The sequence below is a fragment of the Hemitrygon akajei genome, chromosome 6, assembly GCF_048418815.1.
Source record: "Hemitrygon akajei chromosome 6, sHemAka1.3, whole genome shotgun sequence".
Taxonomy (NCBI): Eukaryota; Metazoa; Chordata; class Chondrichthyes; order Myliobatiformes; family Dasyatidae; genus Hemitrygon; species Hemitrygon akajei.
In genome coordinates this window covers 11993154-12018209 of record NC_133129.1, presented here as the reverse complement: position 1 = coordinate 12018209, position 25056 = coordinate 11993154, and the positions used below count along the sequence as shown (strand labels likewise).

Below are 25056 nucleotides of genomic sequence, written 5' to 3'. Positions count from 1 at the left end.
AGTGTGTGCCTTGTATCTTTCATTGTCCAATAGCATGTTCTTTGTATCCTTCATCGTCCAATAGTTTGTGCCTTGTATCCTTCTTTGTCCAATAGTGTGTGCCTTGTATCCTTCATCGTCCAATAGTGTGTGCCTTGTATCCTTCATTTACATTCTTGTCTTGTCCTGGTATGCCAAATATCCTTGGTTCAATTTGAATCCTTTAACTTACTGGTTAAGGGAGGGATCTCTCATACCCTGTTGTGTAGACAGAATCTCCAATGCAACATTCAGAAATCAGGTAACACCCATCTCATTAAACATTAACATAGCAGTCAGTTCAGATGCTCATTTCTTTTCTGGAAGTTCCTGTTGAACCTGCTTCCAGTCTTCCTTCAGGCAATGCAATATAGATTACACCTCGCACCATCAAACATCTTCACCCACCCTCGCCGTGAGGTTCTTCTCAATCAGTGTCCTGTGGGTACTGGCTGTTATATTTTATAATTCCAGAACATAAATCTAATTGAAAGAAAAGAAGGCAGCCAGCAATGCAAGTCTAACTTCATTTTTACTTTAAGTGAGGTGCACATGTATGTCATTCATATACTGTCAGAAACGAGCCACGCTCCCGAATAATGGCTTTAAGACAAATTCAAGGAAACAAAGTTTATTAACAGTTCTGCAGAGCTGGGCCCCTTCAGAGAAGGGAACCCTGAACCTTACAGGGCAGCAGGTTTTATCCTTCTTCCTTACCACCCCCCTCCCTGACTCCATTCCATATTTGGAGTTGTTTTTTTACACGTTTCTATAAAACAATAGTCCATATCTCAGGACTTCAATGATTCCACAAACAGTTAATCTTGTCAGGGCTTCTGCATTCATAATTAAATCACATTTGTTTACAGACTTTAACCCAGACATAATTAAATCACATTTGTCCCCGGACATAATTAAATCACCTTTGTCCTTTGACCTTAACCCAGACCTCTTTCAGAAACGCACATCTTAATTTTGAATCTTACAATACCACCCTTTTTCTTTTTAAGATGTGCGTTTCAGCTAGCATTTCTCTCACTCCCAGGGGGGCCAACTTTCTTCTTTAATAGCATAAGTTTTAGCTCGTTTTTCCCATGTTGGGGTATCGCTACTGCCTGGAGCTGGAATATACTGCGCCTAATCAGTGTTCGTATACAAGGAATCAAACACGGCAAAAGTAAGAGAATCATTAGACCCCCGCCTGCTACTAGGAGAGCGGTGTGCCACCAACTACCTCCCAGTAGCCCGTCTAGCCAACTCATGTTCCCCAGGGATCTCCAGGTTTGTACTGGCACGTGGGCCAGTTTCCGAATTTTTGTCGGATATTTTTAACACGGCCTTTCCACTGTCGTCTATCTTAAGGCAACCGTTTGTAAGATTGAACTTCCCACATACCCCGCCTTCAGAGGCCAATAGGTAATCCACAGCCAGCCTGTTCTGGTATATTGCTGTTCGCATCTGACTCTGCTGTTTTGCCAACAGCTCCAATGCCAATGCCGTGCTGAGGTATTGCTATTGCCTGAAGTTGTGACACACTTCGTCTTATTAGTGCTTGTACACAGGGAATGAGGCAGGGTAAAAGCATCAAACTCATTAATCCACCTCCCACCATCCAGAGTACTGTTCGCCACCAACCGCCTTTATTATAGACCTGATAGTACAGCTTACCATTTTCCCAACACCCTTCTGCTTTTATCATAACAACGGTCATTTACATGCGAGTGGGATACGAAGGATCCTGGGAACACCCTCTGCCCCACTCGTACCACGGTTCTGCACTTGTCACATTTCTCTTCAATTTCCCCGACATATAGAATCAAATATATTACAGTCAATAATGTTACAGTCCACATAGAGTTTATTTTTGCTGCCTTTTTAGCTTCACCACCAACGGTTCTTCACCGGGAACACAGGTCCACTCAGTGCGGCTTTCGGGCTTCACCGGTCCTTTTACCCTGGATGCGTGTGTCCACCCTTTTTCTTTTGTCCGTACAGCCGCCTCTGTTGTTAGCAGGACCTGGAAAGGGCCTTCCCACTGTGGCTGTAACTTCTCCGGCTTCCAGGTCCTTACCAGAACCCAATCTCCAGGCACGATCTGATGTAAAGCAAAGTCGAGCGGCGGAGTCTGGGCCAAGAGACCCTTTTTCCGCAGTTCTGCAAAGGAACGGGACAAGGCCAGTAAATTGTTCTTTACAAATAAATCACCCCCCTGTAGTGTGGGATACCCCTCTATTTTATTCCAATATGGCAGTCCAAAGAGCATCTCATAAGGTGATATTCCTATATCCTTGCGGGGCGCTGTACGTATTCTCAGGAGAGCGATCGGCAAACACTTGGTCCATGGTAGCTTGGTTTCCAACATCAACTTGGTTAGCTGTGCCTTCAGGGTGCTGTTCATTCGTTCTAGTCTTCCCGAACTCTGGGGATGCCACGGGGTATGGTACTTCCATTCGATATCAAGTGCATCGCAAATTAACTGGTGCGTATCTCCTTCTTGGTACGTGGTAGTGACATTCCCGTTATTCCAGCTATCCTTTCTGGGGTAATGCATCGCTGTCCTTTACTGACCCGGTGTCCCAGATACCTTACTTCCTTTTCTACAAATTGTAACTTTTTCTTTGAGACCCGTAGCCCCTGCTTCCCCAGGAAGTTCAGTAGTCTGATGGTGTCTTCCTGCACCCCTTCCTGTGTTGGCCCGGATAGTAATAGATCGTCCACATACTGTAGCAGTTGGCTCTCTGGAGCACATTGGAATTCCGCTAGTACTTGCTCCAAGACCTGCCCAAATAGGTTAGGTGATTCGGTGAACCCCTGTGGCAGGACCGTCTACTGGAGTTGTCTTTTCCGCCCTGTCATAGGATTTTCCCATTCGAACGCAAACATGTCACGACTGCTCTCTTCTAGCGGGCAACTCCAGAAGGCATCTTTTAGATCTATTACACTGAACCATTCATGGTCAGGGGAGATCTTACTCATCAGTGTGTAAGGGTTGGGCACTACCGGGTATCGGGTTTGGACTACTGCATTTAGGCCCCGCAGGTCTTGTACCATCCGATAAGTCCCATCTGGCTTTCGCACCGGGAGTATTGGGGTATTATATGGTGACATACATTCCTCCAGTAGTCCGTCAGGTATCAATCCCTCAATCACCGGCTGCAGCCCTTTTCTTCCTTCCATTGAAATAGGGTACTGTTTTCTCCGTACTGGCGAACTGTTAGGTAATAGTGAGATTTGCAAGGGGGGACGTTCAAACCCCCCCGGTTCCCTTCCTGGTACCATACCCCCGGGCTTATTTTCCTATCGTCTTCTTCCCTGAGGGCAAACAGCTGTACCATTATCTTCCCGTTCCTGGGCACAGTCCCGATGCCTAGCCTGACTTGCAGATCCCGCCCGAACAGGTTGAATCTCGCAGAGGGTAACAAAAGTAGGTCCTGTCCCGTTACCCTATCCTCATGTTCAATTTTCACGTTTTCTGTAACAGGTACTTGTATTATTTTGCCTCCAATACCGGATACTCCCATTACCTATGTTCCAGTTCGGGCGCCGGGAGGTATCTGGATTACGCTAGATCTTTCGGCACCCGAATCTACCATAAAGTTTGTATCTGACCCTTGGGGACCTACTTTTAAATTTACTAGGGGTTCCTGCCGATAATTCATCCCCAAGGGGTGGAACCCCCGACCTCCCTAGTCTTCATCTTCCATCATGGCATACGAGCGCACTTCCCGTCGGTATCTGGGGCACTCGCGCCTGAAGTGTCCCTCTTCGTTGCAGTGAAAACATCTTAAAGCCTTCCTTAGCCCTCCTCCTTGCTCCTGGCTACTACCTCGATCCAACCATGGTCCCCGTCTCTCTCTCTACTATCTGCGGTTACTTGTCGCACTGTCTGGACCATTATCCTTGCCGTCTTCTGCATCCCTTCTTACAAACATTTTCTGTGCCTCCCTAAGTAGTTCACTTAAGGGTTTAGTATTCCAATCTTCTAGTTTTTCCAGTTTTTTTTATCTGGCCATGTTTTCGATACAAATTCAACACGAATCAGCTGTTGGCCAACCTCCGTCTCAGGGTCTTCGATTTGCGGAGCGGTAGGGGGCACATATGGGGGCGGCAGGTGGTCGAGCACCTCCCATGTATTCTTTTTCTGTCCCCCTTCATTTATCGTTTTCAATTTATAACTATTTGTTGTTGGTAACCAGCATAGGGCATAATCACTTTCTTCGGGTTTAACGTTAGGTTTTGAATTCACGTACAGATTAAGGGCTTGTTGTACCCAAACCTCGCTAGACCCGAACTTAGGCCATCACACAGCCGACCCTTGGATCGGCTGGCGGGACCAGAATTCACAGTACTGTATCATTTTTTCTTTGACTTCCCTTTTCGCCTCCCATAATCCCAATTTTCTAACATCCGTCCCAACGGACTATCAGGGGGTACCCCGGGGTATTTTTCATCATTGGCGCCTGGATTTCCTTTACCCTTTTCTCTCTTAGACCCCTTATTCCCCATCTCGAGGACTTGCTCGGTTCCAATCCACCCGCAGGCACCCTGTAATTCCACAATTCTCGTGCACTACGTCTCTGCAGGAATTTAATTTGAATGTGACCCACCTAGCTCGGTCACTCCTGTCCAATTCCGGAACCTGTATTCCCGCGATCGCCCAGGAATTCACCTGCAGGCACCCCGCAGTTCCACAATTCTCGTGTACTACGTCTCTACAGGAAGAATCACCTGCAGGAACCCCGCAGTTCCACAATTCTCGTGTACTACATCTCTACAGGAGAAATCACCTGCAGGAACCCCGCAGTTCCACAATTCTCGTGTACTACGTCTCTACAGAAGAAATCACCTGCAGGAACCCCGCAGTTCCACGATTCTTGTGTACTACGTCTCTACAGGAATTCAATTTCTTACCTGGGTCCTGTGCACAGAAATTACTCGATCGCTCACTGTCTCAACTGCCTCGACAACCCCTCTTTGTTTCCTTGAGTCCGCCGGATATCACTCGCTCAAGCCGCGCGGGGCGATGAGCAAGGAATCAGGGACTGCCGAACTCGGCAGGGTGCACCTTCTCTGATATCCTTCCTTGCCCCCCTCACGGCTGGAGTGTGGATCCCGGACGAGCCCCCAAGTTGTCAGAAACGAGCCACGCTCCCGAATAATGGCTTTAAGACAAATTCAAGGAAACAAAGTTTATTAACAGTTCTGCAGAGCTGGGCCCCTTCAGAGAAGGGAACCCTGAACCTTACAGGGCAGCAGGTTTTATCCTTCTTCCTTACCACCCCCCTCCCTGACTCCATTCCATATTTGGAGTTGTTTTTTTACACGTTTCTATAAAACAATAGTCCATATCTCAGGACTTCAATGATTCCACAAACAGTTAATCTTGTCAGGGCTTCTGCATTCATAATTAAATCACATTTGTTTACAGACTTTAACCCAGACATAATTAAATCACATTTGTCCCCGGACATAATTAAATCACCTTTGTCCTTTGACCTTAACCCAGACCTCTTTCAGAAACGCACATCTTAATTTTGAATCTTACATATACTATGACATAGAACCCATAAATAATGATTTAAACAAAGAATGCTTAATCTGGCTGGTGGTGAAGTGGCATCAGAACCAGACTTTGAGGCGTGGTGAATGGCCCTGTGTTTGAATTGGGTTGGCCCCTTGCACACTTTCCATCCATTCTGGGTTGAGTGTTGAGCAGGCAAATCAGCCTCATGAAATATAGACAAAATGCAAAAAAATATGACAAGGATGCCGTCTGATGTGCCACAAGGCATGGAGTGGAATAACAGAATGCTTAATCCAACAATATTATTGAAATATTAAATACACAACACTGACCTTCCAATAGTTGCAGCTGTTTCTCAATATGAGTTCCTCATTAAACCTGGCATGACTTAACGTGAAGAGGCCCAACTTCAGGGAGATCTTCCATTGGCTCTGAAGACATAAAAACAGAAGAAGAGAGCAGCAGGAGTAGGCTATTTGGCTGCCCAAGCCTGCCCTGCCATTCTATGTGATCAGAGCTGATTTGACCCTGACCTCACCTCTTCTGTTTCAGATCCCACACGCCCCCCCACCCACCCAGGCGTTGATAACATGATCCTTCACAGATTTATCTCCCTGCTCTCCAGTGATCTAGTATCCACCACCCTTTAGGAGATAAGGGATTAGAGAATAGCTTTATTTCTCACTGTACTTCGAAACATCAAAACATACAATGAAGCACACGCAAAATACTGGAGGAACATAATGCACTCCAGGCAGAATCTGTGGACATTTCAGGCCAAAACCCTTCATCAGGAAAGATAGAGTGAAATGCAGCAACAACTAACACAGACCGAGGATTGTGCTAAGGGCAGCGCACAAGTGTTGCCACGCTTCCGGTGCCACAACTTTCTAACCCCAACCCTAACGCTTTTGAAATGCAGAAGGAAATCGGAGCACCTGGAGGAAACCCACTTGGTCACGGGGAGGACATAATGAGCACCTTACAGACAGCAGTGGGAATTAAACCTTGATTGGTAATCACTGTCGCTGTAAAGCATTGTGCTGACCGCTACGTTACTGTGCCACAGAGATTCACTTCCTCTAAACCTAAACCAGGTTTATTATCACCATCTTATATAATGTGAAATTTGTTGTTCTATGGGAAGAGTTCCCTTACACTTTGGTTTTAAACAACCAACCCCTAACCTTGTCTCCTCGTCCAAGACTCTCCCTCTAGTGGAACATCTCAGTATCTACCAGAGACTGGAATTATGATCACAGTGTCTACCCTGGGTACACCAGAGTCTGGAATTATGATCACAGTGTCTACCCTGGGTACACCAGAGACTGGAATTATGATCACAGTGTCTACCCTGGGTACACCGGAGACTGGAATTATGATCACAGTGTCTACCCTGGGTACACCGGAGATTGGATTTATGATCACAGTGTCTACCCTGGGTACACCAGAGACTGGAATTATGATCACAGTGTCTACCCTGAGTACACCAGAGACTGGAATTATGATCACTCAGTGTCTACCCTGGATACACCAGAGACTGAAGATGCTGGAATCTGGAGCAAAAAAGGCAAAATGCCAGAGGAACTCAACGGTTTAGGAAGCATCTGTGGAGGGAAGTGGAGAGTCAACATTTCAGATCTAGATGAAAAGTCCAGACTAAGTTTTTCTCCCCCTAAGGGCTTATCACTCACCCACACATTAGGGGCAGCTTACATCAGCCAACTAACCCTCCAACCTTCACATCTTTGGGAAACAGGAGGTTGTTGGTTGTTAACGCAAATGATACTTTTCACCCTATGTTTGTATCTGCACGTGATAAATAATCTTGAACTTGCAAACTGCACACAGGATCAAGCCCAGGTCATTGAATCTATGAGGCGGCATCTCTCCTTACTCACATGATATCACATTATGTCTTGACAGTACCTCCAAAGTATGTCACAACATTGTCTGTCAATGTGACAGGTTTATCTTATTTGCTTATTGCGATACTGCACAGAATAGGGTCCTTCCTGCCCTTCGAGCTGTGCCACCCGGCGATCCCCCAGTTAAATCCCAGCCTAATCACGAGATAACTTACAATGACTGTTGGAGGAAACTGTAGCGCCCAGAGGAAACCCACGTGGTTATGGGGGAACATACATTAAATCCTACCTTTTTTTAAAAAAAACAGCTGAATTTGGCTTGGGCAATAACAATCGGTCTTAACTTTTCCTTTTCTTTTCTCTTTTAAGATCCAGAGTCCTACACCTTGCGTACCAGTCCAGGATGGAATTTCCTCTCCTGTCTTTACGAAGGTCAGTCTTTTAGAATCAGTTTCCACTTGTAAAGAACAGCTTGACCAAAATCAAGGGCAAGTCACTCAGAGGCTACGTCCACACTACACCGGATAAATCCGTAACCGAAGCTTTTTCTCTTCGTTTTGACCCTCCGTCCACACTAAAATGGCGTTTTCGTCCCCCGAAAACGGAGATTTTCAGAAACGCTCTCCAAAGTGTGTATTTTTGAAAATGTCAGATTGGCCGGAGCAGTGTGGATGGGGTATCCTGAGAAATCTGAAAACGCTGTCATGACTTGCCGGAACAGATGCTGGTGGCAGCGCGCTATTTCATTGTTTTCTTGAACGCAACCTAACAATTTCAGAACAGACGTCAACGAGACTGAAGCCAGAAGAGTTAGAAATGTACTCACCAAATATTTTGACCCATAACTTACTGAATAAATAAGTATACTCACTTTGCCGTTTTTTGTCCTTGCTCATATGAAGGTGGTTTACCTATTTATACAAGTACTTCTCTGACAATAGATGTGTAACAGCCTAATGTAACATTGTATGGAAATACAAGATAACACTGATGCAGACATGTTTTACACATTTAACAAGGGGCTTTATTGATGCAACAGAGTTAGTCAGTTTTTCAGTGTTCGTCGTCAGCTGGTCATACTGTCCATGAACTCCCTGTCGGTTGCCTCCATACGCTGCAGTATTTGTTTTTTTTAGTGTTAAGTCCTCCTGTGCGAGAGCCAACAGCTGTCCGTTGTTTAAGTTTTTCTAGTCTGTAACTGAACAAACACGCACCGTCTTTCACAGCGAGATTCGACACCAAACATGTCGCTTGTTTTCGGTAGATGTGTCCTGCGCATGCCCAGTAGGAGGAGATTCGCCGAAATCTCCGTTTCGATGTGGACAGAGATATTTTCAAAAACGCTTGGTGTGGATGCCTATCATTTTTATGCAAAACCGGCGTTTTCAAAATTATCTGGTCTAGTGTGGACGTAGCCTAAGTGGATTGGGGATTGGTTCACCAGCATCATCAGAGTTGGGGAGGTGGGGAGAATCAACCAATGACGTTCTTTACTACAGCTGTTAGCCAATGACTGTTCTTCATCCATTGAGACTGAGCTTGGGGCATCTCTTGTGATAGTGGATGAGCAAGACTGAAAGGTCAATATGGAATCAAGTTTATTATCGTTAATTTGTTGACTTGTAACAGCAGTAAGACAAAAATTATCATAAAATCATAAACATTTTTTTTTTATTCTGCGTGCCATAGTTCCCTTGGAGACATTGGATTGTGCAGAATCAATCACTTGGCAAGAATAAAAAGAAGTTAGGTTTAGATGGAGCAGCCATTGTGTGAATGGACCAGTGTTAGAGTGAGGAATTCAGGATTTGGTTCATAGAGGCTTTGGCGAGAAGAGGCAGAGGCTGTAGTTAGATTTTTTTCATTTAATCTTTCTTCCTTCCTTCCTCCCGTGGAGGAAGGGTGATAGGTCCTGAAAGGCGAGCTTAAGGAGTTAGATGCTAATTTAAAGGACAGGACCCTAGGGTTGTGATTTCAGGATTGCTACCTGTGACACATGCTTGTGAGACAAGAAATAGGAAGGTCATACAGTTTAACACGTGGCGAAGGAATTGGCATAGAAGGGAGGGCTTCATATTTTTGGGTAACTAGGTTCCCTTCCAGGGAAGATGGACCTGTTCAGATGGTACAGTTTGCACCTGAACTGGAGGGGAACTAAAATCCTTGTGGAAAGGTTTGCAAATACTGCATGGGGGTGTGGGTGGGGTTTAAACTAGAGTTGCAGGAGAATGGGAACCAGAGCACCAGAACAGATAGCAGAGAGATTATGGGAAAAATATGTTGTTAAGCTCACATGCAAAGTCAAGATCGAAAGGTTGAACATGCAAGGAATAATGTTCTGAGTTGTGTATATTTCAATTCAAGGAGTAGTATAGGAAAGACAGATGAGTTTCAGCCATGAATCAGCAGGTAGAATTACAAGGGGTGATTGATAAGTTTGTGGTCTAAGGTAGAAGGAGTCAATTTTAGAAAACCTAGCACATTTATTTTTCACCCCCTTCCCCCTAGTGTTGCTACCATGTCCTCATGGACCTTATTGGGTGATAAGATTTGAGCCTGAGGTAGCAGATGACTGCACGAAGGCTGATGTCCATTTTTTCAGACAGTGCTTACTTGCAACTTTCAATTATCTGAAACAGAAATACCATAAAAGTTATTAACTTCAAACTTTCTGCATAATCACTCAAAGAGTTGAACTGCACATGCATGTAAAGAGAGCTGTATAACTCAAGTCCTTCTACCTTAGGCCACGAACTTATCAATCACCCCTGTTGTGGACCACTTTCTGGAGGTCCAAGATGCCGACTTCTGCAAAGAAGGGATCCGTATGCTTCATGACCACTGGACTAAGTGTGTAAATGTAGGAGGGGACTATGTTGAAAACTAAATGTGCTAGGTTTTCTAAAATTGACTCCTTCTATCTTAGGCCACAGACTTATCAATCACCCACATATGACATTATAGGCATTAGTGAGACTTGGTTGCAGGAGGAGCAGGATGAGCAGCTCAATATTCTGGGGTTTCATTGTTTTAGACTTGATAGAGCAGGAGGGATTGTGTTACTAGTCAGAGAAGATATGGCAGTGCAGAGACACGACAGGCTGGAGAGCTCATCTTGTGAGGCTTTTTGGGGAGAATTGAGGAATAAGAAAGATGTGACCATGTTAATGGGATTATATTACAGACCACCTAACAATCTGTGAGATTTAGAGGAGCAAATTATAGGCAGATTGCAGACTGCTGCAAGAAACAGTCAATGTTTCAAGCTGAGACCCTTCATCAGGTTATTGATTCAGTCCTAATAAAGGGTCTGGGCCCAAAACCTCGACCATTCACTCTTTTCCATAGATGCTGCCTGGTCTGCTGAGTTCCTCCAGCATTCCACTTATGATGTTTGGATTTCCAGCATTGGCAGATTTTCTCAGGGTTGTGATAGTAGGTGATTTTAACTTTCCACGTATTGACTGGGACTCTCATACTGCAAAAAGGCTGGATGGGAAAGAGTTTGCCAAATGTGTTCAAGAATGTTTTCTTAATCATTACAAAGATGCTTTAACTCGAGAGGGTGCCAAACTGGATCTCCTATTAGGGAATGTGAGAGGGCATATGACAGAGGTTTGTGTTGAAGAACACCTTGCATCTACTGATCACAATTCCTTTAGTTTCAAGGTAATTATGGAGAAGGATAGGGCTGGTCCTTGGGTTGAGATTATAAATTGGAGAAAGGCTAATTTTGATGGTATCAGAAGATCTGGCAAATGTGGATTAGGATAGGTTGTTTTCTGGCAAAGGAGTACTAGGTAAGTGGGAGGCCTACAAAAGTGACATTTTGAGAGTACAGAGTTTGTATGTTCCTGTAAGAATAAAAGGCAAGGACAACAGATTTATGGAACCTAGGTTTTTGAGAAATATTGTGCCCTTGTTAAGAAAAAGAAGGAGGTATATAGCAGGGTTAGACAGGAAGGAACTAATGAGATACTTGCAAAGTATAAGAAATGCAAGACAACGCTTAAGGAAATCAGGAAGGCAAAAAGAAAGCATGAGGTTACTCAATTAGATAAGGAGAAGGAGAATCCTAAGGGCTTCTACAGATATGTTAAGAGCAAAAGGATTGCAAGGGATAAAAGTGGTCCTGTAAAAAATCATAGTGGTAATCTTTGGTTAGAGCCAAAAGAGATCTGAAATGGATATTCTTGCATCTGTATTTACTCAGGGATGAACACAGAGTCTACAGAGGTTAGGCAGAGCAGCAGTGAGATAGATCATGGACTGTATACAGATTGCAGAGGAGAAGGTGCTGTCTGTCTTAAGGCTAATAAGGATGGATAAATGCCTAGGGCCTGACAAGATAGCAGAGATATTTAAAACATCCTTAGCCACAGGCATGATTCGTGGCTGAAACTCATCTGTCTTTCCTATAATACTCCTTGAATTGAAATATACACAACTCAGAACATTATTCCTTGCATGTTCAACCTTTCGATCTTGACTTTGCATGTGAGCTTAACAACATATTTTTCCCATAATCTCTCTGCTATCTGTGAGGTGCTGGAGTAATGCAGGATAGTTAATATTGCTCCATGTTTAAGAAAGGCTCAAAAAATAAACCAATGTAGCGATGTGCTACACACAGCGCTGAAATAACAACACGCAGTCAGTAAGTCGTTTCGAGACTAGTTTATTCAAACTTCGCGGCGCTGGTATTTCAATCCCTAGCGCCTGCCCTGTCCGGGCGGAAAAGACATCAGAGGTGCATTACCAAAGTTTCTTCCCATGCGCTGGCTATTTGTGAGCCGGTTCGCCTGCGCAGAAAGTGGGTCGCCACATAACCCCCCCCCCAGAACCGGCGATACACCCCCCCCCCCAATGTCCTCAGTCTGGGTCGGACTCTGTTTGGGAGGTCTGCCTCTGCGCCGCGGTGCCTGAACCGCGACTGGCTGCGCCAAGTCCACGTGGGCTGGTTTGAGTCGGTCCATGGTGAAGACCTCCTCTTTCCCCCCAAAGTCCAGAACATACGTGGACCCGTTGTTGTTGATCGCCCTGAACGGCCCCTCGTACGGCCGCTGTAGCGGCGCCCGGTGTCCGCCCCTTCGTACAAACACAAACTTACAGTTTTACAGTTCTTTGGGTACATGGGTTGGAGTCAGTCTGTGCTGTGAAGCTGGTACAGGGGCCAGGTTGCCGAGCTTTTCACGTAGCCTGTCTAGGACTGCTGCGGGTTCTTCCTCTTGCCCCCTTGGGGCTGGGATGAACTCTCCCGAGACGGCCAGGGGCGCGCCGTACACCAACTTGGCCGACGAGGCGTGCAGATCCTCTTTGGGCGCTGTATGAATTCCAAGCAGGACCCAGGGAAGCTCGTCCACCCAGTTAGGTCCTCTCAGGCGGGCCATGAGAGCCGACTTCAAGTGACGGTGGAAGCGTTCCACCAGTCTGTTCGACTGTGGGTGGTAGGCAGTAGTGTGGTGTAGCTGCGTTCCCAACAGGCTGGCCACAGCCGACCACAGGCTGGAGGTGAACTGGGTGCCTCTGTCGGAGGTAATGTGGGCCGGTACCCCGAAGCGTGCTACCCAGGTTGCGATCAGTGCTCGGGCACAGGAATCGGCAGATGTGTCAGTGAGCGGGACTGCCTCTGGCCACCTCGTGAACCGGTCTACCACCGTTAGGAGGTACCGCGCTCCTTGGGACACTGGTAGGGGGCCCCCGATATCCACGTGAATGTGGTCGAACCTCTGGTGGGTGGGTTCGAACTGCTGTGGCAGGGCTTTGGTGTGCCGCTGTACCTTGGCTGTTTGGCACTGCGTGCACGTTCTGGCCCATTCACTGACCTGCTTGCGAAGTCCGTGCCACGCGAACTTGCTGGAGACCAGCCGGACGGTTGTCCTGATAGATGGGTGCGCCAAACCGTGTATGGAGTCGAAAACCTGCCGCCTCCAGGCTGCCAGGACAATGGGGCGAGGTTGGCCAGTAGCCACGTCACACAGGAGGGTCCTCTCACCTGGGCCTACGAGAAAGTCCTGCAGCTGCAAACCCAAGACTGTGGTCCTGTAGCTGGGCATCTCGTCGTCTGCCTGCTGCGCCTCCGCCAGTGCTGCATAGTCCACCCCCAGGGACAGGGCCTGGACAGCTGGTCTGGAGAGTGCGTCCGCCACAACGTTGTCCTTTCCCGAGATATGCTGGATGTCCGTCGTGTACTCCGAGATGTAGGACAGATGTCGCTGCTGGCGAGCCGACCATGGATCGGACACCTTCATGAACGCGAAGGTTAATGGTTTGTGGTCCGTGAACGCGGTGAACAGCCTGCCTTCTAAGAAGTACCTGAAATGCCGGATTGCCAGGTATAGCGCCAACAGTTCCTGGTCGAAAGCACTGTATTTGAGCTTGGGTGGTCGCAGGTGTTTGCTGAAAAACGCCAGGGGTTGCCAGTGACCCTCGATAAGTTGTTCCAGCACCCCACCGACTGCCGTGTTAGATGCGTCCACTGTGAGGGCGATAGGGACGTCCGTTCTGGGGTGCACTAGCATCGCGGCGTTTGCCAAGGCATCCTTCGTTTGAATGAAAGCGGCGGCGGACTCCTCGTCCCAGGTAATGTCCTTGTCCTTACCCAACATCAGGGCGAGCATGATTCGGGCAGCTGAAGGGAGGAAACGGTGGTAGAAATTTACCATACCCACGAATTCCTGAAGGCCTTTGATTGTGTTGGGTCGGGGGAAATGGCGGACCGCATCTACCTTAGCAGGCAGAGGGGTTGCCCCGTCTTTAGTAATCCTGTGGCCCAGGAAGTCAACGGTGTCGAGCCCAAACTGGCATTTGGCCGGGTTGATTGTCAGGCCGTATTCACTCAATCGGGCGTAGAGTTGACGGAGGTGGGACAGATGCTCCTGACGACTGCTGCTGGCTATGAGGATGTTGTCCAAATAGATGAAAGCAAAGTCCAGGTCGTGTCCCACCACATCCATTAACCACTGAAACATCTGTGCGGCATTCTTTAGGCCAAACGGCATACGGAGGAACTCGAAAAGGCCGAAAGGGGTGATGAGTGCCGTTTTGGGGACGTCGTCCGGATGCATCGGGATTTGGTGGTATCCCCGGACAAGTTCCACCTTGGAGAAGATCTGTGCGCCGTGCAGGTTTGCTGCAAAATCCTGAATGTGCGGCACAGGGTAGCGGTCCGGTGTCGTAGCCTCGTTCAGCCTGCGGTAGTCGCCGCATGGTCTCCAGCCCCTTGTTGCTTTGGGCACCATGTGCAGGGGGGAGGCCCATGGGCTGTCGGACCTCCGTACGATCCCCAATTCCTCCATCCGCTTGAATTCCTCCTTCGCCAGGCGGAGCTTTTCTGGGGGAAGCCTTCGTGCACGGGCATGGAGGGGTGGTCCCTGGATCGGAATGTGGTGCTGTACCCCGTGTCTGGGCATGGCTGCCGTGAACTGCGGTGCCAGAATCGATGGGAAACCCGCCAGGATTCTGGTGAATTCGTTGTCCGACAGCGTGATGGAGTCCAGGTGTGGGGCTGGCAACTTGGCTTCACCCAGGGAGAACGTCTGGAAAGTCTCGGCATGTACCAGCCTTTTCCCTTGCAAGTCGACCAGCAGGCTGTGAGCTCGCAAGAAGTCCGCCCCCAGGAGTGGTTGGGCCACCGCGGCCAGTGTGAAGTCCCATGTGAACCAGCTGGCGCCAAACTGCAGCTGTACTGTGCGGGTGCCATAGGTCCGTATCGTGCTGCCGTTTGCAGCCCTCAGGGTGGGTCCTGGCTTCCTTTTGCGGGTGTCGTACCCCGTCAGGGGCAAGACGCTGATCTCCGCTCCGGTGTCCTGACTGTTTGTCCCAGACGTACAAGAGGCTGTCCTGGTGGCCAGCCGCCATAGTCATTAGCGGCAGCTGGCCCTGGCCCTGGCAAGGCGGGCGACAACGGTGGGCTTTTGTGCCCTACTGCTGGTGGTAGAAACACCACTGTTCACTGTCCTCCTCACTCCTGCCTCTGTGTTGTGTGCGCTCCCCTGCCGGGCCTGGTCTGGTCTGCTGTTGGGCGCGTGGCCTGGTAATCTGACCGACGGATGCCACGCTCTCCCTCTTGGCTTTCCACAGCACGTCTGCCCAGGCCGCCACCTTCCGGGGATCGCTGAAATCTGCGTCGGCCAGCAGCAGATGTATGTCCTCGGGCAGTTGCTCCAGGAACGCTTGCTCGAACATGAGGCAGGGCTTGTGTCCGTCAGCCAGGGACAGCATCTCGTTCATCAATGCTGACGGCAGTCTGTCTCCCAAACCGTCCAGGTGAAGCAGGCGGGCACCTCGCTCACGCCGTGAGAGGCCAAAGGTCCCAATGAGCAGCACTTTGAATGCTTCATATTTGCCTTCTTCCGGGGGCGACTGTGTGAAATCCGCAACCTGGGCAGCCGTCTCCTGGTCAAGGGCACTCACCACGTGGTAGTAACGCGTGGAATCAGAGGATATCTGCCAAATCTGGAACTGAGCTTCTGCTTGGCTAAACCATACGCGTGGTCGCAGCATCAAGAAAGTCGGCAGTTGTAGCGAAACTGCGTGAACAGATGAAGAGTCGGTCATCTTTGGTCCAAATCCCATTTGGACCATCGGGGTCACCAATATAGCGATGTGCTACACACAGCGCTGAAATAACGACACGCAGTCGGTAAGTCGTTTCGAGACTAGTTTATTCAAACTTCGCGGCACTGGTATTTCAATCCCTAGCGCCCGCCCTCTCCGGGCGGAAAAGATGTTAGAGGTGCATTACCAAAGTCTCTTCCCGCGCGCTGGCTATTTGTGAGCCGGTTCGCCTGTGCAGAAAGTGAGTCGCCACACCAGGAAATTATAGGCCAGTGAGCCTGACATCAGTAGTGGGTATTTTATTGGAAGATATCCTAAGGGCCGGATTTATAAGTATTTGGATAAACAGGGACTGATAGTCTACAGGGCTTTGTGTGTGGTACATCATGACTAATCAATCTTATAGAATTTTTTGAGGAAGTTACCACGAAAGTCGATGAAGACAAGGCAGTGGATATTGCCTACATGGACTTTAGGATCCTTTATGATGGATGCCTCCTTCTTGAGACACTGTCTTTAGAAGTTGTCCTCAATGTGGGGTGGATTGTGCCTGTGATGGAGTTGGCTGTGTCTATGACTCTCTGTAGCCACTTTCGATGTTAAGCATTGGAAGCATACCAGGATGTGATGCAACCAACAAGAATGGTACATCTGTAGAAATTTGTTAGAGTCTTTGGTGACATTCCTCCTCAAACCTCAAACTCACACTGAAGTATAATAAAAGAGACAGTAATAGCGATAGGGATCAATAAAGGAGATTTATTTATTTATTAGGATACAGTGCGGAAAAGGCCCTTCCTTTGAGCCACACTGCCCAGCTTTCCCCTGTTTTAATGTTAGCCTAATCACAGGACAATTTACAATGAGCAATTATCCTACTAACCAGTTTGTCTTTATACTGTGGGAGGAAACCAGAGCATCTGGAGAAAACTGACGCGGTCGCGGGAAGAACGTACAAGCTTCCTACAAGCAGCGGTGGGAAGTGAACCCCAGTCGCTGGTACTGTAAAGCATTGTGCTAAGCACCATGCTACTGTGCCGCCCATATAGAGTGCGGAAGAGGAGAAAGTAGGGAATGAGAAAAAGAGAATGGGAAAGTCAATGAGAAAGATAAAGAGATGATTGACAGCAGAAAGAGAGAGAGAGAGCAAACTCACAAATTGATAGGAAGAGAATGGAGAGTCGCTTCAGTGTGCAGTCTAGGGAGACACTGTTGCGCCTGACCTTGTTTAGGAAGATGGGGGTATAAGAACAGGATGATGCTGAATATAGTTCAGGGCTTAGTTAATATTTCAGATCCTAGATCCATTTCCAAAAACGGGAAGATAGTCTTTTATTTCCAGCCCCTGAGGGAATCCAGAGAGCCTCTCCGATCACTGCTGATCTAACATGTCACCGGCCAGTGTGGGACGACAGTTGAAGTTATGAGGTAGGCAGTTCACAAAGCTGAGGAGGATTTAGACTGGAGAATGCAGACACACAAAAACCATGTGTTACTTCCGCAGAATTTCCCTGGCAGTTCCGGAACAATCCCTCCATTGTTTTCAGCTTGGATTCCAAGGTAGGGTGTTAGTTCCTGCCTTGGCATGGTGCCCATATACAGTACCTTTCACTGTTGCAGATGTGTTCACTTTCCTTTCTGCTTCCCTTGGTTATTCATTCACTCTGTGAATCGGCAAAGGACCCACTCTAACCTGTCATCAAATACTATTTAATCTATAGTTATTGCAGATAGATGCTGTTTAACGTGTAGTTATTGCAGTTAGACCCTTACAGTGGTTAAGTAAGTTTCTAACTACAAAACACATCTGACTACAATAATTACAGGGTTGAATTAGAATTTAAAGTTGTTTAATGCCATTTCCAGTACGCAAGTGTGAAAAAGAATGAAATAATTGTTACTCTGGGTCTGATGCAGCACAAAAAAAGCACAATAAGATAAAAAACACAATAGTAATTTAAAAAATCACAATAAATATAAATACATCTATTAGCTTATATACATAGATTGATTGAATGCCTATAAAGTGCCGGCAGGTGTAGGAGGGTGTCTGTACATAAGGTGACTGACAGGAAATGATAAAGTAGTGGTGGCTGGGGGTATGGGGGTGGGTTAGTGGGTGGAGGTGTTGATCAGCCTTAATACTTGGGGAAAGTAACTGTTTTTGAGTCTGGTGGTCCTGGAGTGGATGCTACGTAGCCTCCTCCATGATGGGAGTGGGACAAACAGTCCATGAGCAGGGTGGGTGGGATCCGTCATGATGTAGGATTACAAATACCTGGGGATACGAATTGACAATAAACTGGACTGGTCAAAGAACACTGAGGCTGTCTACAAGAAGGGGCAGAGCCGTCTCTATTTCTTGAGGAGACTGAGGTCCTTTAACATCTGCCAGATGATGCTGAGGATGTTCTACGAGTCTGTGGTGGCCAGTGCTATCATGTTTGCTGTTGTGTGCTGGGGCAGCAGGCTGAGGGTAGCAGACTCCAACAGATTCAACAAACTCATTCGTAAGGCCAGTGATGTTGTGGGGGTGGAACTGGACTCTCTGACGGTGGTGTCAGAAAAGAGGATGCTGTCCAAGTTGCAAGCCATCTTGGACAATGACTCCCATCCACTCCATAATGTACTGGTTATGCACAGGAGTACATTCAGCCAGAGACTCATTCCACCGAGATGTAACACTGAGCATCATAGGAAGTCATTCCTACCTGTGGCCATCAAACTTTACAACTCCTCCCTCGGAGTATCAGACACCCTGAGCCAATAGGCTGGTCCTGGGCCTCTTTCCACTTGGCATGATTAACTTATTTTTATTTAATTATTCATGGTTTTGTATTGCTATATTTCTTCACTATTCTTGGTGCGGCTGTAATGAAACCCAATTTCCCTCAGGATCAATAAAGTATGTCTGTCTGTCTGTTTGTCTGTCTGTAACTGGCCCTTTTCCAGCACCTTTCTGTATATATGTACTCAATGGTGGGGAGGCTAGTCCGGTGATACTCTAGCATCTAACTACAGTAAACATTTAACTACAATAACTATGGTTTAAATAACACCCAACTACAGCAATTACAAGGTTAACTAACCAACTAACTACCCTAACCATCTAACCACAATAACTATATGGTTAAGTTAACCTGACCTGGTCCAACCACATTGATGTCATCACCAAGAAAGCTCACCAGCACTTCTATTTCCCCAGGAGGGGAGCCCAAAGAAATTCAATACATCCCTGTCAGTTCTTGCCAGTTTTTACTGATGCCCTATAGAAAGCATTCAATCTAGATGCAACACAGACAAGATGCTAGAAGAACTCAGCAGGCCAGGCAGCATCTATGGGAAACAGTAAACAGTCCTTCCAGGTGAGGCGACACTTCACCTGTGAGTCTGTTGGGGTCAACTACTGTATCTGGTGCTCCCAGTGTGACCGCCTGTATATCAGTGAGACCTGACGTAAATCAGGAGAATGGTTTGAAAGCACATTTGCTCCATCCACCACAGAAAGCGGGATCTCCCGGTGGCCATCCATTTCAATTCCACTTCCCATTCCCACTCTGACATGTCAGTCTATGGCCTCCTCTATGGCAACAATAAGACCACAGTCAGGTTAGAATAGCAACACCTTATGTTCCATCTCAGTAGCCTCCAACCTGATGGCATGAACATTGATTTCCCAAACTTTGGGCAGTTGGCCACCTACACCCATTCCTACACCGTTCCCCATTCTTGTTTCCCTCTCTCACCTTTATCTCCTTGCTTTCCCATCACTTCCCTTGGGTGCTCCTGCTCCTTCTCTTTCATCCATAGCCTTCTCTCCTCTCCCATCAGATTCACCCTTCTCCAGCCCTTTATTTCTTCCACTAATCAACTTCCTAGCTCTTTATCTCACCCCCTCCCCTCTCCCGGTTTCACCTATCACCTACCACCTTGTACTTCTTCCTCCCCTCCCCCCCCCCCACCTTCTTATTCTGTCATCTCCCTTTCCTTTCCAGTCCCAGTAAAGGGTCTCAGCCCAAAATAACTCTTTTCCATAGATGCTACCTGGCCTACTGAGTTCCTCCAACATCCTGTGTATGTTGTTTTAGATTTCCAGCATCTGTAGATTTTCTCCTGTTTGTGTTACTATCTGGATGTACAAAGGATTATTTACTCACTGAACCACTGTACTTTGGTATTGGTATCGGTTTATTATTGTCGCATTTACCAAGTTATGTCTCGGATGGTGGGGTGTATTACATCTCTGCCAAAGGAGGTGTAAGGCACTCTTTCCATCCACTAGCCTGCAGGGCACCCTTGGCCAAGGTGTAGCACCTGCTTAGCCCCCCTGATCTGGATCATGTGAAGCCATGGGAGCAGATGGTGGATGGTCATGTAAGCAGCTGGTGGATATCACAAGTCCTGGTTACGTGACCACTGACACCAGGCAGACAATCTCTGAAAAGTATTGATAATGGCTGGGGCCACCCATCTTGTAAAGACACTGCCCAGAAGAAGGCAATGGCAAACCAAAATTTGCCAAGAACAGTCATGGTCATGGGAAAAGCTTGTCTTGCATACTGTTTATTCAGATCAAGTTAATATACAGTGCATTGAGGTAGAACAAGAATAGTGCAGAATAAAGTGTAAAAGCTACCAGAAAGTACAGTGCAGGTTCTCAGTAAATTGCAAGATCATAACGAGGTAGCTCCTGGAGCAAAGAGTCCAAGAGGTCTGTTCAGAAGTCTGATAACAGTGGGATAGAAGCTGTCCTTCAGCCTAATAGAATATACTTGTAGGCTTTTATATCTTTTGTCCAAAAAGAGGTCGGGGAAAGGGAATATTTGGGGTGGGCATGGTTTGTGATTATGCTGGCTGCTTTACTGAGGCAGTGAGAAGTAGTCTCTAGAGGTGAGGCTGGTTCCTATGAGGTGCTTTCTTCCCTCTCGATTCTGCCACCCACCTACTGACGATGGACAGTCACCAGCGACCCCATGGCCCAGCAAATCTTTGGAAACTGGAGCACCCACAGGACTCTCACATAGCAACAGGGAGAACGTGCAAACTCCACACAGACAGGATCCAACGTCAGAATCAAACCCACGTTTCTGGTGGGTCAGCAGCTGAACTGGCTGTGCCACTGTGGCACACAGAATGAAAATCAGAATCAAATTTAATATCACTGGCACATATTGTGAAATCTGTTGTTTTGCAGCAGAAGTAATTACAATACATAATAAAAAATGTTAAAAATATATGTGTATGTTTTTTAATTTATTCATTTATGAGACATCGGTGTTGCCAGCTAAGCCAGCACTTATTATTGCTCATCCCTAGTGTGTGTGTATATACACACACTCACTCTCACACACACACATACACACACACACACACACACACACACACACACACACACACACACACACACACACACACACACACACACACACACACACACACACACACACACACACACACACACACACACATCCAGTTAATCAGGCCATCAGTCAATCGGGGCGGCCACTAATTTGGGAAAACCCTAAATAAGAAAACTAATCAAAAAAATAGCTATGATTCCTTTAGTTGGACACTTAATTGGAGCCAGGAGAATGCTGGCAAACGGGTTCTAACTAGCGTCAGTCATGTGCATTTGCATGGCTTTTAGACACTACAGTGTGTTTAGAGCAAACCATTTTTAACTAGCATCAGTTGCATGAGTTTGAGTTCAAAAAGCACTGATTATTGTCACTGACAGTTGGCAAGAAATAAGAGTAAGACAGTTCTGAACTGTTTTGCTCACTGCGGTTTTAAGTATTCACGCTTAAGTGCCAGAAACGACCAGGACTGAAAATGAAACAATTTCACTTCTTCAACAAAACTACAGAGAATTTGAAGGTATCAACGATCAGTTTGAATGTTACAATGAAAATGAAGATTTGGAGGATGCAGTCATTAATAGAATTGGGTGAAGACAGTCCATTATCTGCACTGATTTTGCTCATTACCTACGTACTTACCTACTGCCTGTTACTTTTAGGGCAGCAGAGAAGGTGCTCAATCTCTGTCTGTCCTTGTCCATCTTCTCTATTGTACCCTAGGTGTGTTTCAGAGTCCTAATTTCTGCCTCTACACTACAGCGCAAAATTATTTTTGATCTTCCATGTTTATTCCACCCTTCAGGGGTCCAGTGAAGTGCTGTCTTGAAGATGAAGTTGGTCTCTCCTGTCAACATGTACCCAATCTATCTTCAACGTTTCCTCGTGATGATTGTGGCCATGTTCTCTTGATGACACTGAGGGAACTGGGCATGGTTGGAGATTTTTCTTAGCCAGAAGTTACAGAGGATCTTCCAGAGGTTCGTTGTGGCAGCCTGGCAAGGTCACTCTCTGTCACGTGCCAGCATTCTAACCCATACAAGAATGTGGACAGAACATAGCTCTGGTATGGCTTCACCTTTGTGTGGACCCTGTACTTGTTTGATCCTCATATATTGCTTAATGATCTGAAGACATTTCTAGTTTTGCTGAGTCTGCACTGAATTTTATCCTTGGTCCCACCATCATGCTGAATGATGCTGCCCAGATAGGCTAATCTGCCAGTGGTGCTGGGTAAGTCAAAACCATATGCCTGGACACAAGGAGGGGATTCTACATTGAGGGTCATGGTCTCATTCTTTCTCTGGCTGACTCTGGGTCCAACCTGTCCACCAGAGGTACACAGGCACTGAGTTTGCTTTTGCATGTGCTGGTGTGTATGTGATAGTAATGCAAGGTCATCCACAAAGTCAAGGTCTTTCAAAGAGAATAGAGTCCACCTAATACCTTTCTGCTTATCTTCCGTTGTTTGCCTCATAACCCAGTCAATCACCAGGTTAAACAATATCGCCAACATCACACAGACTTACCTAACCTCTGTCTTGACTTCAAAGCTTAAGTTGCTGTCCCCAAATATACAGGTGAAATTAGTACAGAAACTCTGGATAAAATGGACAATTTTGGAAAGGGCCCTGTATGATCTGAGAATATGCCAGAGGTTCTCCCTGAGGATGCTACCAAAAGCCTTTTCAAAGTCCACAAAATTCACGAACAGTTGTCTCTGCCACTCTGTGCACTGTTCTATGATGTTATTCAGTATGAAGATGTGGTCGACACAGTCTCTGTTCTTCCAGAATCTAGCTTGCTCCTTTCTCAAGCACACATCGACAGCATCTGTAATCTGTTGGAGAATCTTGCTGGGCACTGACAAAAGTGTGATGCCAGGCCAGTTGTTGCAATCACTTAGCACTCTTTTCTTGGGGATCCTAACAATAACTCCCTTTGTTCAGACCTTGAGTCCCCATTCCCAGATTATAGTAAACAGTGGTTGCAGGATGGCTACTGAAAATTTTGGTTCAGCTTTGAACAGATCGGCATTCAAATTGTTATGTCCTGGAGCTTTGCTGTTCTTCTGTGATTTAATTGCAGCAACAATCTTTCCTTTCTTGGGCGGATCTGTGTTGATGTCAACATCCTCTGCTGCTTCTTATATGTCAGGCTCTTCCTCTGATGGTGGTCTATTCAGCAATTCTCTGAAATACTCTATCCATCATGCTTCTTGCTGATCCTCAGTTGCCAAAAGCAGACCATTTTTATCTCTGACTGGACCATTGGATCTGGCCTGGAACTTTGTGCATATCAATTTTGAAGTCTTGTGTATATTTTCCTGGTCATCTTGACTGGCAGCTGCTTCAGTGTCCATTGCAAGGTCTTCCATGTAAACTCTCTTATGCTTTCTTGCAAGTCTCTTCACTTTTTTGTTAGTTTCTGTTTATGCTAGTTGAAGTTTCACCTTAAGTCATGCTGACCTTGCATTTAGCACTTTCTTCTTACTTTTCTGTCTTTCTTCTAAGGCTGTCCACGTTTCCTGCTGTATCCATTCTTTGTTCTTCTTTCCAGCTCTGTATCCTAGATTAGCCTCACTGCTCTCCTTGATGACTGAGGCAATCTGTTTCTACTTTGTGTTAATCTTGTCTACTGACACAGTCTTGTAATATCTTAAGCTGAATGGTGAAGGCAGATCTCACACTGGTGTCCTTGAGTTTTTCGACATCAAAATGTCTTTGTACGTGTGTTCAGGTCACAGTGCTTCTCAGCCTGAGTTTCATCACTGCTACAATGTGGTGATCACTTCCTGTATGTGCTCCCCTCTTCACCTTTATTCACCTGCAAGGATCGTCACCACATACCATTGATCATTAAATGGTCAATCTAATTCTTGCCTTGTCCACTGGGTGAGCACCATGTCAGTTTGTGGATTTCACGGTGTAGAAAGAGGGTCCCTCTTATGACCAGATTGTTCATGGCACAGGATTCCTCCAGTCTTTCACCATTGTTACTCATTGTTCCACATTAATGCATGCCCAATCTGTTTCAGTTGTTATTTCCCCGCTTTGGTGTTTAGGTCATAGCATGGTGTTAACTGTCTCTGAGTGCAGCTGTTTGTAGAAGACATGGTTTTCTTCAATGTCACTATCGTTAGTTGGGGTGAAGACTGGATCATAGTCACGTTCACTTGCTTCCCTTTCAGCTACTGTTGATTGGTTTCTACCCCAGCAAGCACTTCTCAGTGCCTTTCTTCAAAATGACAGCTACCACATCATGATCTTCCCTCCTTGAGTTTAAAATTGTTTCACCAGTTGTTGCTGCCCTTAGGCTGTCAGACCCTGTCCACCTGCTTTCACTGATGCCCAGTGTGTGCAGGTTGTAGCAATGCATTTCTGCAGTTATTTGTGCTAGCTTGCCAGTGTTGTACATGGTTCCTACATTCCAGAATCCATTTTTGGTCTTGGCAATGTTCAGAGCTTGCTTTATCCTGGCTGTAGCTTCCTCTCGTTTTTCAGTACTGTCAGCTATGTAAGTCTTGAGTGCCCGTTCAGGAATGCTATCACAATTGGATGTAGAATTCTTCATTGCAATTTCCATAAGATTTTATCTGACCATCGGGGTTGTTAGCCTTGAGTTGAATCCCCAAACCCGGAGGACTGGTGGATCACTCTTAGTCTGGTACCTACCCTTTGACCTGTTTGGTATGGGTGACCCTACCAAGAGCAAAAGCATAAAGCCCTGA

General features: G+C 46.6%; 1 protein-coding gene across 4 annotated transcripts in view; it reads left to right on the top strand.

The window, feature by feature from the left end:
* palld (palladin, cytoskeletal associated protein) overlaps positions 1-25056 on the top strand; it is a 490195-nt gene that overhangs the window by 248206 nt on the left and 216933 nt on the right. For all 4 annotated transcript variants that reach the window (XM_073047881.1, XM_073047880.1, XM_073047882.1 and 1 more), the window contains one exon: positions 7780-7842. In XM_073047881.1, coding sequence (XP_072903982.1) covers positions 7780-7842 — 63 coding nt within the window. The remainder of the gene's footprint in view (positions 1-7779; positions 7843-25056) is intronic.